General features: G+C 41.6%; 1 protein-coding gene across 9 annotated transcripts in view; it reads left to right on the top strand.

Annotated features, from left to right (window-relative positions):
• Nucleotides 1-15,321, top strand: part of SLC5A11 (solute carrier family 5 member 11) — a 54,729-nt gene that overhangs the window by 18,842 nt on the left and 20,566 nt on the right. For 5 of the 9 annotated variants that reach the window (XM_070568267.1, XM_070568263.1, XM_070568269.1 and 2 more), the window contains exons 7-9: nucleotides 5,198-5,302; nucleotides 6,570-6,675; nucleotides 9,536-9,616. In XM_070568267.1, coding sequence (XP_070424368.1) covers nucleotides 5,198-5,302; nucleotides 6,570-6,675; nucleotides 9,536-9,616 — 292 coding nt within the window. The remainder of the gene's footprint in view (nucleotides 1-5,197; nucleotides 5,303-6,569; nucleotides 6,676-9,535; nucleotides 9,617-15,321) is intronic. The other 4 variants (XM_070568268.1, XM_070568264.1, XM_070568271.1 and 1 more) reach the window with 1 other exon arrangement.

The following is a 15,321-nucleotide window of genomic DNA, read 5'->3' as shown; positions in this document are numbered from 1 at the left end:
ACTATCCCCCAATGTATCTGTCCATTATTTTTTTCCTGGGCACTTAGGTTGTTCCCAATGTTAGGCTATGATGGACAATGCTGCTATGGACATTTTTATACAAGTGTCCTGATGCACACAAACATGCATTTATGGAGAAAATCTACCTATAAGTGGAATTGCTGGGTTTTTGGCTATGTTTAGCTGGCTTTACTAGGTACTGCCAAGCTTTTTCCCAGAGTAGTTCTATCAATTTATACTCCCACCAGATGTGTATGCAAATTCTCTTTGCTCTATTGCTCCACATCCTTGTCAACACTTGGTATTTTCCAACTTTAAAGTTCTTGCTAATCTAGTGGGTGTGTAGTGGTATCTCACTGTGCTTTCAATTGGCAATTCTGTTTATATGTTTTTTGACCACTTGGATTTCCTCTTTTGAGAAGTAACTTGCCTAGGACTCTTGCCAACTTTTCTATTAGGTTATATAGCTTCTTCTTGTTGATTTGTAGAAGTTCTTTTTTTTTTCCTTTTCCTTTGTTGCTGAGGAAGATTCGCCCTGAGCTAACATCTGCTGCCAACCTTCTTCTTTTTGTATATGAGCCACTGCCACAGCATAGCAGCTGACAGATGAGCAGTGTAGGTCTGTGCCCAGGAACCAAACCTGGGCAGCTGAAGCAGAGTGTGCCAAATCTAACCACTAGGCCACCGGGGCTGGCTGATTTGTAGAAATTCTCTATATATTCTGGAAACAGGTGCTTAGGGTTGTTCTATGTATTGCAAATATCTTTTTTTTTCTATTCTGTGTCTTTTCTTTTCACTTTCTTAATGTTGTTTTTTGATAAACAGATCTCAATTTTAATTTAGTTTAATTCAATTAAATTTAGTTTAATTCAATTAATAGTCACCTTTATCACTTTTCCTTAATGGTTACTGCTTTTTATATCTTGATTATAAATTTTTTTCCTATTCCAAGGTCATAAAGATATTCTCCATATCTTCAAGAATGTTTCACATTTAAGTCAATTGTCTACCTAGAATTGATTTTTGTCCATCATATTTTGAGAACAGGATAATGTTAATATTACCTAACAAGAAAATTACAGACGAATTTCTCTTATGAATATGGAAAATAAATGATACTTCTTAGGGACCCACCCTACTCTCCATCCACAGTGTTCTTCCCTCAGTTCATTCACTTATGCATTCATAGAAGAAACATTTTTTAGCTGATTGCCAACCGTATGCGATGCACTGTTCTAGCAGTTTCTCCTGCTCACCAGGCTCTCCACCTCCCTGGACCATTACAATGCTTTCCCCTCTTGCTGGAAGGTTTTCCTTTTCCTTCACGGTTCCATCAACTCCTGTTCGTCTTCCAAATCCTACTTCAAGCAACAATTCCTTCTGGCCCTTTCTGACCTCTCTGATTAGGCTAAATTTCCTCCTTCATTGTGTTTGCCATAGTTGCTGTTTTGCATTTGCTCGTGTAATTATTAAATTAATGTGTCTCTCCTGTTAGACTGTGTGCCTCTCCCACCATACCAGCTTTCTCAGCCTCAGGGGTAGTGGCCTTTTGGGTGGGATAATTCTTTGTTGTATGTGTCTGTGTGTGGGGGGTGTTCTGTGCATTGTAGGATGTTTGCAGTATCTCTGGTCTCTACCCACTAGACGCCAGTAGCACCTCCCAAATTGTGGCCACCAAAATGTCTCCAGACTTTGTCAAATGTTCCCTTGGGAGCTGCAAACTCTTCCTCAGTTGAGAGCCACTGCACTAGACTGTGTGTCTCTCCCACTAGACTGTGGGCTCCAGGAGGGCAGGAACCATATCTGTTTTCTCCCAGTGTCTACAATAGTGCCTGGCACATAGTAGGTGCTCAATGAATATTTGTGGGGGGGGGTTTCTTAAAGATTGGCACCTGAGCTAACAGCTGTTGCTAATCTTCTTCTTCCCTTTTTTTTTTCCTGCTTTTTTCTCCCCAAATCCCCCCAGTACATAGTTGTATATTTTAGTTGTGGGTCCTTCTAGTTGTGGCATGTGGGACACCTCTTCAACACGGCCTAACGAGCGGTGCCATGTCCCCGCCCAGGATCTGAACCCTGGGTCGCCAGAGCTGAGCACACAAACTTAACCACTCGGCCATGGGACCAGCCTCTAAATATTTGTTGAAATGACTCAATAGCAGAGTCTTACATGAATTCAGAAGGAAATGACATGAGGAATGAGTTGACACCTGAAAGAAGAGGTACCAGTTAGGGACTGGAAAGTTTTGGTCAAGTTCCAAAGCAGGAGTCATCAGAGTTAGCAAATGAGAGAGTTGCACTGATGAAAATTTTGAGTATCAGAGGTAAATGGGGTCCTGGACATGACAAGGTTCAGGTGTTGGTCAGAGAAATGGGTTGCTGAAGTGGAAATGCCCAACTGTTGTTGGGGCTGAGCAAACTAAGATAGTGTGCAAGGTGTCACATGTGTCTCTTCACTGTCCTTGAAGCTGCTTCCAGATTGGGGGAAAGTATAGAAAGAGAGGAAGACAGCAAAGGAGCTGAAACCCTCATTGGCAAGGATCTGTGGAGGGTTGTGGGGGTGCAGGAGTAGGTATAGCTGGATGGCATGGGTTTCTGAGGAAGAGGGAGAGATTTTACATGACAATGGAGTGAGACAGTCTGGATGTGATTCTGGGGAGAGTACACAGACGCTAAAGTCCCGTTGCCACCCTCCACGCCCAGGAGATGAGTATGTGAGGGAATGAGGAGCCCCAAATAGCAAGGAACCAGGGTGGTTCTCTCCCAGGGCAGCTGTAATTTGCTGCATTTATTTCCTGTTAACATTCATCCAGCCTCACCAGAGACTGGTTCCTGTGTTAACAGCCAGTCATTCCTCACGTCTCAGCCTCTGTGTTTCTCACCCTTGCTTTCTGGCAAATTGCCTTCTTAGCTACTTTACAATGAGCAGCCTAGCCTCTGCCTCCCATCTGTCAGCTAGCTTCACATTTCTCCGCAGAGTTTGATTTCTAGATACCGATGCTGCTTGCCTTCCAATGACTTTCATCCTTCCTTCCTTTCTTAGCTGATTAGAAACTTCCTGAGTGTGGAGACTGTATTGCTCTCTCTAGATTGAAACGAAAGTTGATTGATAATAAAGGCTGTCAGCCAATGATGGGAGTCTAGCTCCCAAACGAGACCAGCTGGTGGTTGTCATTCACAGATAAGATAGTGGAGCAGCTTCCTCAGTCCACTTATCTGAATGGGCTGAAGCTCTCATGCGCTCTCTCTAATCAGCTCTCATAATCACCAAGAGTGTGTCCATTCAATATGGTTTGGTTTAATTTCTCCATGCGTTGTTCCCTGATAGAATGTCAGAGTTCAGGACAATGTACTTCTGAACAATCCTGCTGTGTTTGCCTTGCAGCAAATCAGAAGGTTGAGGCAAGACTTTCATGAGGGTCAGAATCCCAAACTGCACTTTTGGAGAGTGGGGGAGGAAAGAGAAGCTTTATTCTATATGTGTGTTTTATTTATTTATTTTTAAAGATTTTATTATTTTCCTTTTTCTCCCCAAAGCCCCCCGGTACATAGTTGTATATTCTTTGTTGTGGGTCCTTCTAGTTGTGGCATGTGGGACGCTGCCTCAGCGTGGTTTGATGAGCAGTGCCACGTCCGCGCCCAGGATTCGAACCAATGAAACACTGGGCCGCCTGCAGCGGAGTGCGTGAACTTAACCACTTGGCCACGGGGCCAGCCCTATATGCGTGTTTTAAAATGTCCATTTATTCCTGGAGCTCACTATTTTGGCCAATTTTTTTATTATGAAAAAAATTTCAAGCATATGTCAAAGCTGAAATAATTTTACACTGGACACCCTTATGTTCTTAAATATCCAGATTCTACCATTAACAATTTACTATTCCTGAATTAAGTCTGGCCATCTAGTCTCTCTCAGTCTCCCCTCCCAGCTTCTTCTGCCTTCACAATCTGACCTTGGAATGGATGGTTTGCCATTCATCAGCTCATGGTTGGGTACCTCCCTGGGTTAGACTTGGGGACACCCAAGCAGCCACAGCTTGGAGGAGAGGCTGCAAACATTTCTCAGATATCACCCTTACTCTTTCCTTCCCCACCCAAGACCTAGTACCTCATGGGAGAACAGTTGTTGGTTGGAGGTTCCCAGAGTCTAGACATGGCATTATCTCAACCGCAAGTCTGGGGGTATGGTGAGGGTGAGGAGATTGGGAAAGAACACACCAAACCACGAGAAGAGTGCCACCCAAGTAATGGTTTTCAGCAGCATGGCCCAGTCCCTGGGATGATGTCCCGTATCGTAATGACAGCCAGCTTTGGACCGTTCACCGCAGAGCATGAGGGAACTGCCATAATTCAGGGTCTCCCTGGTGAAGGAGGTCTCTGGTCTCTCTGCGTCTCTGGAGCCTGCACATTTTGCTACTAGAATTCCCCGCTTTTCCAGGTAACCTGGCTAAAGGTTTACAGTAGAACAATTTCCCCCAGGTTTGGGATATGGACAAATACGGAGATCCTTGAGATGATTTTAGGTGGTAGACATGAGGCCAATGACACCGAATCACGTTGTAAAGTTATTTCCTTTTCCATTATCTTTCAGTGGTTCCATGAACTCAGGGGGAAAGTCTCGTGTTGGTGCTAGTGTGCCTTTAACACCTGTCCGACACTTCTCCAATAACTCTTTTTTGTAAGAAAAAAAAAAAAAAGAATGAGCAGGCTCTGGGCCCAGAGTCTTTGGTATGCAACAGTAAGTTGCCAGAAAAGATTAGGGAACAAATGAATTGTTTTATTATCTGTGTGTTTATTTTTGCTGCCTCCCTTAAATTTAGGATTGATTTTCCATTTACAGTGGTGATTTGAAGTTTTCTTTTTAGATAAATTTATTTAAATATAAACATGAGTTGGTTTAAAGAAAAACATTAAGTAATTAATCATATAGGAGAAAGCAAAGATTGAGATGGGGGTGCACAAATGCCTTGTGTTTGGGATATGTGCTAGTTGGGTACATACCCTTGCATAGAACCCCAATTCCTCCACACCCCTTTGTCTCCATTTTCTCCTCCCTTCTTAAGTCTCCCATTGAGAATCCCAAGAAGACCATCTGTGCTTCTGAGTTTGGGGAGCAGAGGGGCGGAGGTGGATGGGCTGGTGCCCTGAGGCCATGTGCCTGACATCAGCTGGGTGGTGAAAGCTCAGCTCTGGCCCCCAGGTCACCACGATGCCAGAATACCTAAGGAAACGCTTTGGCGGCAACAGGATCGCCATCATCCTGGCTGTGCTTTACCTGTTTATCTACATCTTCACGAAGATCTCGGTAAGGCAGGGACAGGGCCCGGCCACATTCCCGCAGCATGGGGAGCAGATCAGTTACAGCCCATTGCTGGGGGTGTCTCTTCCCCAACCACTTTCTCCTCCTCTTGGGGCTTCAGGGAGATTAGAGGAAGCTGGAAAGGGCGGGGGGAGAGGGTAAGCATGGACAGAGAAAGTCGGGAGGAAAGGAGGAAGGCAGAACTCCCTGCCCCAACTCCTGCTGAAGCTTCTCTGACAACAACTCAGGATGATGCAGGTTACTGAATGGACTCCGAGAGCCCTGCCAACCTTTGGGTGGGGCTGTTGCCTTCATCCTGGGGTCAGGCAGTAATCAGCTGTTAATCAGATGTGCTGATGGCCCATTGGGCTGCCCTACCCTGACCTTTAGATGGGCAGATCTCCTGGAAAATGGCCAAGAGCAGACGCATTGCAACCTCCAGGCACGTTGTTGCTCCGCCGGCCTGCCTCGTGAAGATGTTGTCTTCTCTTCCGGCTGGAGCTGGGGGAGAGCTTGTCCTGTGTGAGAGGGAGGAGAGGCGGGCAGAGGAACTCTATTCAATCCGAACAACAATAACTGACTCTATGCCAGGGGCAGACACGAGAGACAGACGTTGAAGGAAAACATCCTTTCAGAACTCTCTAGCTATAGATGTGGGGAAGCCTTCACAAAGGCAGTTGCATCTGAGGAGGAGTTTTCCAGTTAGACAAAGGGGGATGGCCTTCCAGACAGATGGACTAGAACAAGTAACCCTTGGCGGCACGGATGATCATGACTGGTTGGGGAAACAGGAAGTATTTCAGGGTGCCTGGAGGCCTGGGAATGTGAAGTGTGTAAAGGGAATGAGGCCAAGTGGCAGGCAGATCATGGAGGGCCTGGCATGCAACTCTAACTTATTTATTTAGACATTATCTTGGGGGCAATAGGGAGCCATTGAAGAGTTTTAATGGGGAGGAGAAGGATGATATGATCATGATGTATGTAGTAGAGGTTGTAGTGTAGAGGAAGGAGTGTAAGAAGACAAAGTGTAGCAGAAGGAAGACCATTGATGAGGTCTATGTATCAGCCAGGGGAGGGGTCTCAGACACAATTGCCCACAAGGCTCCAGTCTGAGACCCCTGATATGGGAAGAGATAGATTAGATGAATAAAGGACAGTATATGACTCTTCTGTGTCTGCCAGCTCTAGGCCAGGGCCTGATCTCAGGGAACCTGTGCTACAAATGTCTGTTCATTCGTTCATTTGTTTACCCATCAACCTTGTGTCTCTATAGGTGGACATGTATGCAGGCGCTATCTTTATTCAGCAGTCTTTGCACCTGGATCTGTATCTGGCCATAGTTGGGCTGTTGGCTGTCACAGCTCTATACACTATTGCAGGTATGGCTGAACAAGGGGTGATACTGGGAGAGGTGGTGGGCAGGGGCTGTGGACCACCCCATCTTTTCCTGGCCCAGCTTCTGATGTTCCAGAGTGTTAAGACCACTTATTCATTAAACCTCAATCCGTGACCCCAGATAATATGATTTCTCTTGGCCATTGTCCAAAGAAAGATGGTTGGTTGATAAGAAGGAGAATTTTAAAAAGTACCTGCACCAACTATTTTCCATTTATCTACTCAAGACCTATTCATTGAGACCCTCCTAAGTGCTGAGCGTGTGTATTCACATGCACTCTGTAAAGCTAGATCGTAAATCACCGTAATCCTGGAGGCTGAGGTCAGGCGGCCTCATCTTTCCCCCTCAGACTTGCATCCTAGAAGAGTGACTGGCACATAGAAGGGCCTTGACAAGTATCTGGTTTTGAATATTCAACTTCTTCTCTCCTGCTCCACTTCCACCCTTCTCTGCCTCCTCTTGGTCTAATATAATGCACTCCACAAATATGTATAGATATATATCACCTACGGTAAGCCAGGCATCAGGCTAGGCATTGGGGTACAGCAGTACACAAGACAGAAAATCTTTACCCCAGAGGAACTTACATTCTACTGGGGATGGGGAGACAGACGATGAACAAGGAAACAAATAAATAATGTCAAGGTATTTTATTATAACCTGATAAGTGCTGTGAAGGAAAATCAAGCAAGGCAAGACGGGCAGTAAGGGAGGAAGGATTTCTTTTCCATAGAGTGTTCAGGTAAGGCCTCTCTAAGGTGATATTTGAACCAGATTTAAATGATATGAAGAAAATACTAGTGAGAAGTTCCACGGAAGAGAATTCCAGGCACAGGGACGGACAAGTGTAAAGACTCCAAGATGAGAAGCTGGTTGGCTTGTTTGAGGAACAGCAAGGCGATCAGTGTGGCTGAAGCTGAGTGAGCAAGTGGTTGTTCAGGTTGAGTCCTGCCCAACTCCAGGGGAGCCATTCACACAAACCAGAGTAAGAGTGGAGCCCCCGACATCGTGCTGTGCAGCAGCCCTCGGGTAGGAGAAAGGAGTGGAGAAAGGAGCGGGGCCCAGAGCCTCGAAGGAGATAAAATGAGCCTGGATTTAGTCCTAAGTGCTGTGAAATACCACTGGGGAATCTAAACAGAAAAGGGACCAAATCTGACAAATGCAAAGGCCCAAGATCTTTGGCATAAATATCTTGGCTGAGTTTTCAGTACTAATAGACGCCACGTGCCTGGAGCACGAGAGAAAGGGAAGGGCTGGTCGCAATGCCAGTTTATCTTTGTGTCTCCTTGTGTGGGGGTCTGTCTCCACCATGACTGTGGGCTCTGTGAGGACAGGAAGCGTGCCGTTTTGTTTGCCTCTGCATCCAGGCCAGGCCAGGTCGGAACTGGGCAGGGTGCTCCCCAGATATTTGGTGAATGATTGAAGAAAACACTAAGCACAGTGCCTGGCACATGGTAAATAATAAACGTTAGTGTAGAAATGATGGTGGGTTTCAGGGGTACCAAACTCCAGGATCTCACCACACTCAGGCTAATTGCAGGGGAGGACAGCAAAGAACTGGGGCCAGATTCTAGGCTGCATTTCTCCTGATTTGTGACAGGGCCCTATTCCTCCTGGCAAGGAAGGAGGAATCATAGAACACCACACCCATGGGCATGGTTTTTTATCAAACAGTGACTTTGCCCACTAGTAAGTATGTTTATATCAGATAATTGCCCCCTTCCCCTCTTGGGAAGGAGGAAGGAATAGGTTTTTTTTTTTTTGTTTTTTTTTTTTGAGGAAGATTTGCCCTGAGCTAACATTAGCCCTGAGCTAATATCTACTGCCAACCCTCCTCTTTTTTGCTGAGGAAGACTGGCCTTGAGCTGACATTCATGCCCATCTTCCTCTATTTTATATGTGGGATACCTGCCACAGCATGGCTTGCCAAGCGGTGCATAGGTCCTTACCCGGGATCTGAACCAGCGAACCCTGGGCCACTGAGGCAGAACGTGCAAACTTAACCACTGTGCCACCGGGCCAGCCCAACAGGGAGGTATAGGGAAGAGACTAGAAAGATTGCTCTATCTAGATGCCAATAGATTTGCTACCATTATTGTCATTACCAAGATTTTTCCAGGCAGCAAAACCAACAAGACTCCACTGAGACCAACCACCATGCTCCTGTTTGGGAAGCCTATTAGGGCTCTGAATACTTGGTACTCACATCCTTTTTCCAATGTTAAAAATAAAGGTGTTCAGAGCTTCGGGACTATGGCCCAAGCATCACTTCCTATATCAGTTAGAAATTACTGTGTAACAGACCACTCACAAATTTAGGGAATTAAAACAACGATGGTTTATTGCTCCCCACAATTCATGCCGTGTGTTTCCTGGATGGTTGTTCTGTTGGCCTCACCTGGCTGTTGAAGTTGTCAGATGGCACATGGAACAGCTGGCTGGAACAAGATGGCCTCAGTCAGGTGGCTGGACGTTAGCTTGGGTCAGCTGGGCTTTCCCTCCATGTGGGCCATTGTCCTATCAGGAACGGTGATCTCGAGGCTTAGGCTTGGAGTTTCATGATATCATTTCCACCGTGTTCTGTGGGTCAAAGCAAGTCATAGGGGCAAGCCCATATTTAAGAGGTAGAGAAATCGACTTCACAACCTGAAAGGCAGAGCAAAGCCACAGTGCGCAATGGGCACGCACACAGGCAGGAGATATTGTGGCCATGTTTGCAAACAATCCATACTAAGAAATCTCCACAGTCAGGTCTTGAACTTCCAGGTTCTCTCTGCAACTACAAGGAGCTCTTATCCATCAGAGTACCTGACCCTCACCTCAATGCTCATCTCCCCCACCAGGTGGCCTGGCTGCTGTAATCTACACGGATGCTCTGCAGACCTTGATCATGCTTACAGGAGCGCTCACCCTGATGGGCTACAGTAAGTGGGGTCCCCGGTCACTTGGGTGGATGACAGCACAGACATCCGCTCTCCTCACTGGGATCAGCAAACCCAGCTGTCAAAAGCATATTACTTGGGCATTTCTGCTTGAGGCATGGTTATTTTAGCTGGAAGAGAACTGTGCTTAGCATGGAAACTTACTGTCTTTTAAGTAAAAATTAATAGCTCTTTCTATATTGATCTGGATAAATGATTGAGTAAATAAATAGAAGGAGGCAAAGGGAAAATTCTTCCTTACAGAAGAATTCCAATTAATAAATTCAGATGGAGTCAGAGAAATAGAGTACCACCTTTATAATGTCACAGTAATAATTGCTGCAGGCAAGATCCGATGATAAATGCCAAAGTTAGCAGGTGAAAAGTTTATGAAGAAATAGGATATTTTATGGTCACAAAGTATCATGTCCAAAATATTTATTAATTACAAAGGGAAATATGGTCACTTTACAGTGAAGAAACCTGGCCCACACCACTGTAATTAAGCATCAAAGTTAATATCACCAGTTATAAGACATATTGATATCATGTAGCTCCTGATACGATGCACTGAGAGGGACACAACATCACCTCTGTGCCATCCTTGGCAAAAATAAATAACCTCAATTTAATTGTGAGTAAATATCAGACAAACCCAAATTGAGGGACATTTTGCAAAACATCTAACCAGTATTCTTTCAAAGGTGTCAGGGCATGAAAAATAAAGAAGACCAAGGAACTATTGCAGAGTGGAAGGAACTAGAGGAGACCAGATAAATGCAAAGTGGGATCTTGGGTTGGATCCCAGAAGAGAAAAAGAGCATTAATGGTGAAATCTGAACAGTCCATAATATGGTTAATAGTAATACACCAAGGTGCATTTCTTAATTTTGATGACTGTGCTGTGGTCACGTAACATAACAACGTTAGGTGAAGGGTGTGTGGGAAGTCCCTGTCCTATTTTTACAACTCTTCTGTCTAAAATGACCTCAAAAGAAAAAGTTAAAAAAATTAATAAGTATTAAAACATGTGTGATCCAGATGTACTTTCTCATTTAATGCTCATAACAAGCCAACGATATTGGTATTATTGTCACCTTCTTTTTTGGGTAAGAAAACTTGGGCACCAACTGTTAAACAATTTGCCCAAGGTCACAAAGCTAGGGCTCAAGCCCAGGCAGACTGACTTCAGACCTCATACCTTTAACCATACTGCCTGGTAATAATAGTGGGGAGAACACCCGATAATAACCTTTGTAGGAAGAGTCTACGAGCAGGTGTCAAAGTGAGTATAGGCAAGAATTTTACCTTAATATTGTGTCTTTCTGCACAGTCTGAATTTTTTTTATGTGTTACTTTTATCTTTGAAACAAAAATTCAAAGAAATAATCATGGAATAATGAATTAGTTTCACAATACAAACAGCAACCAAAATTGCTTATAATTAACAAGACATGTTTTGGACGCTTATGAAGAAGAAAAACTTCACTGGTATATATAAAGAGGAAATACAAATGAGTAATAAATATATGGAGGACAAATATCCAGTCTGACTAGATAAATGTTTGGTGTGGTCGCTATCATAAATAGCAAAACTTTGAACCTCCCAGTGAGCACGAATGACTCATAACACTTTCAGAGGCAAGATTTCAGAGGCAAGAGATATCAAAAGGTAGATCTTCACATGGTCTGTTATACTTAGCCAAAAGTCTAGATCTTTCTCCATAAAAGCATGGGGTCTAGGGCCTGGCCCCGTGGCCGAGTTGTTGGGTTTGCGCGCTCTGCTGCAGGTGGCCCAGTGTTTCGTTGGTTTGGATCCTGGGCGCGGACATGGCACTGCTCATCGAGCCACGCTGGGGCAGCGTCCCACATGCCACAGCTAGAAGGACCCACAGCTAAGAGTGTACAGCTATGTACCGGGGGGCTTTGGGGAGAAAAAGGAAAAAAATAAAAAATCTTAAAAAAAAAAAAAAAAAAGTATGGGGTCTCAATGTGGAAGTTCCATTATTTAACTCATTGCAATCAGTCAGGAGAGAGATTACAGGTTGACCCTCAATAATCTTCATCAATCTGCTATATCTAGTAGACTTTCTCCCAAGGTATCTGTAGGTTTTCACATGTGGAAAATTAATTCACCATATATGTGTGGGTTTCTTCCTGTGCTCTCAATTCTGTTCCACTGATCTCGGTGTCTGTTTTTATGCCAATACCATACCGTTTTGATTACTCTAGCTTTGTAATATTGTGTGAAATCAGGAAGTGTGATGCCTCTAGCTTTATTCTTCTTTCTCAATACTGCTTTGGCTCTTTGGGATCTTTCATGGTTCCATATGAATTTTAGGATTGTTTTTTCTTTTTCTGTAAAAAATGTCATTGGAAATTTGATAAGGATTGCATTCAATCTGTAGGTTGCATTGGGCAGTACGGACGTTTTAACAGTAATCATTCTTCCAGTGCATGAGCGCAGAATATCTGTACATTTATTTGTGTCTTCTTCAATTTATTTCATCAATGTTTTATAGCTTACAGTGTACAGATCTTTCACTTCCTTGGTTAAATTTATTCTTAAATATTTTATTCTTTTTGATGCAACTGTAAATGGGATTGTTTTCTTAATTTCTCTTTCCAGTTGTTTGTTGTTAGTATATAGAAATGCAGCTGATTTTTGTTTATTGATTTTGTATCCTGCAACCTTACTAAATTTGTTTATTAGTCCTAAAAGTTTTTGGCGGAGTCTTCAGGGTTTTCTATATGGAATCTCATGTCATCAGCAAACAGAAACAATTAATTTTCGAATATTTGGAGATTTTTCAGATGTATTTCTGTTATTGATTTTTAGTTTAATTCCATTACAGTCATAGAATATATTTTGTATGATTTTGTTTCTTAGGAACTCATTGAGGTTTGTTTTATGGTCCCAAATAGTGTCTATCTTGATGAACATTCCATGTATACTTGAGAAGAATATGTATTCTGCCACTGTTGGCTGTAGTGTTTTATAAATGTCAATTAGGTCAAATTGGTTGATAGTATTGTCCAATTCTTCTTTATCTTTAATAATAAAATTTCTTCATCTATTTTTTCAATCAATTACTAAAAAAGGGGTGTTGAAGTCTCTAATTATAATTATTGATTTGTCTATTTCTCTTTTTAGTTCTATTAGTTTTTGCATCACGTGTTTGTAAGCTCTGTTGTTAAGTGAATACACATTTAGGATTGTTGTATGTTCTTGGTGAATTGACTCCTTTATCACTATGTGATGTCCCTCTTTATCCCTGGTAGTATTTGTTCTATAGTACGCTTGGTCTGATATTAAGCATTCTCTTGATTAGTGTTTGAATGGTATATATTTTTCTGTCCTTTTACTTTTAACCTATCTATGTCTTTATATTTGAAGTAGGTCTCTTGAAGACATCATGTAGTTGGGTCTTGCTTTTTGAATCTAATCTGACAATCTCTATCTTTTAATTTGTGTCCTTAGATCAGTTACATTTATGTAATTATTGATAGGGTTGGATTAAAATCTGTTGTCTTGTCAGTTGTTGTCTATTTGTTCCATTTATCCTCTGGTTCCATTTTTCTCTTAAAAATTATTTTAGTGCTGGCCCTAGGGTTTGCAACATTCATCTCAATCTACCTTCAAATCATATATACCGCTTCACTGACAGTCTAAGAACCTTACAATATGACACTTCCAAATACTCCCTCCTCTCTTTTGTACTCTGGCTGCCATACATTTACATATGCTATAAAGCTCAATACACTGCTACAAGTTTTGCTTTAGACATTCTATTATCTTTTAGAGTGATTAAAATGAAGAAAAGGTCTTTTATATTAACTTTCATTTAATCATCTGCACATATCTTCATTTCTTTATTTCTTGTCATTTAGGTCTTCTGGTAATGAACTCTCGATTTTTGTTTTTCTGAAAACATCTCTGTTTCTTGCTCATTTTTGAAAAATCTTTTCACTGGGTATAATATTCTAGGTTGTTATGTTTATTTTCCAGCACTTTAAAGATGTCACTCTATTGTCTGCTGGCTTGCATCATTTTTGAGAAGTCTGCTGCACTTCTTATGTTTGCTCCTTTCTGTATAATATGGGTTCCTCTCTGCTTTCTTTGTCTGCTCTCAAGATATTTTCTTTTTTTTTTTAAAGATTTTATTTTTTTCCTTTTTCTCCCCAAAGCCCCCCAGTACATAGTTGTATATTCTTTGTTGTGGGTCCTTCTAGTTGTGGCATGTGGGACGTTGCCCCAGCGTGGCTCGATGAGCAGTGCCATGTCTGCACCCAGGATTCGAACTGATGAAACACTGGGCCGCCTGCCGTGGAGCGCGTGAACTTAACTACTTGGCCACGGGGCCAGCCCCAAGATATTTTCTTTATTTTTGATTTTCAGCAGTTTTAATATGATATAGCTAGACGAGAATGTATTTATCTTGCTTGGGATTCTCTAAGATTTTTTGGAATTATAGTTTAATTCTGTTAATTTTGGATAGTTTGGGGCCATCAAACAAGTAAGACAAACATCATGAAGAGGAAATATAAAAATTGAAACAGATATTCGTATGTCTTACCGCCTATAAAATGTGGATATATGTGTGTGTATGTTTCTTTCTTAAAAGGGAATAACAATTATAACCAAAAGGACAGAATAAAATAGAATGCAATGTAAGAGTTGCAATTGGTGCACATAAAGCAAAGTATAAAATAAGGCAAAAACCAATAAACAGAGGGAAAAGTCATTTTATATTGACAAATAGCAAATTAAAAATGAAGATATAACCTTTGTGTATTAAATAACGTTGAGGCAAGATACACAAAGGAGAAATTGACAGAAGCTAAAAATAGGACCAAAAGACTTTTTGACAGAACAAGAAGCCAAAACATAAATAAGGATTTAGAAGTTATAAATTACATAAATGAATAAGCATTCTGGTAATTGTGAACATACCTTTTTTTCAGCATCATAGAACCATCTACAAAAATTAATCATTGAAAAAATAAACAAATTTTCCAAAATACCCATGCAAACATTGTTCAGATTACATTATCTTACCAACATAAAACAAAAAATTAAACTCGCTAGGAATAGTGTAAATATTAAAAAATCTAATTACTTAGCAATTTGAAAGCAGTCTCCTAAATAGTGTTTAAGTCAAAGAGGACATAAAAACTGCAATTATGGACTACTTAGAAATAATGATGAGAACATTACGTTTGACAGTTAATGATAAAGTCAAAAGCTGTACTCCTAGAAAAGCATTGCTATTCATGAATATGGAAGCCCAGTTTAGTGAATTAGAAAAGAGAAAACTAAAGAGTTTCTCTTTGAAAAGAGTTTCAAAGTATTTTTTTGTACTTTGTATTTTTTGTATTTCTTTGTAAAGAATCATATAATACAGTGGCAAGTCAAATCAAGGAGAAGGAGGAAAACAAGGCCATATAATTAGGAATGAGAAAAGAAACTAAAAGCACAGAGTAACAATTTTAGATTATAAGAATATAATATACAAAGCTTTAGGCTAATAGATATGAAAACTCTCCTGAAATCCATATTTTTCTAGGAAAATCCATTACTAAATTTGACTCAAGAGGAAGTAGGAAACCTTAATAATCCAATATTAAAGAAGAGGTTAGAACATTTGTTAAAAAACCCCCTCAAAAAGGGCCACCAGGAAACATTAGAAGCAATCCCATTAGAATCA

This window comes from Equus przewalskii, chromosome 12 (assembly GCF_037783145.1).
Source record: "Equus przewalskii isolate Varuska chromosome 12, EquPr2, whole genome shotgun sequence".
Lineage (NCBI taxonomy): Eukaryota > Metazoa > Chordata > Mammalia > Perissodactyla > Equidae > Equus > Equus przewalskii.
Note: the sequence above shows the minus strand (reverse complement) of the source record. Positions and strands in the feature narration are given on the sequence as shown.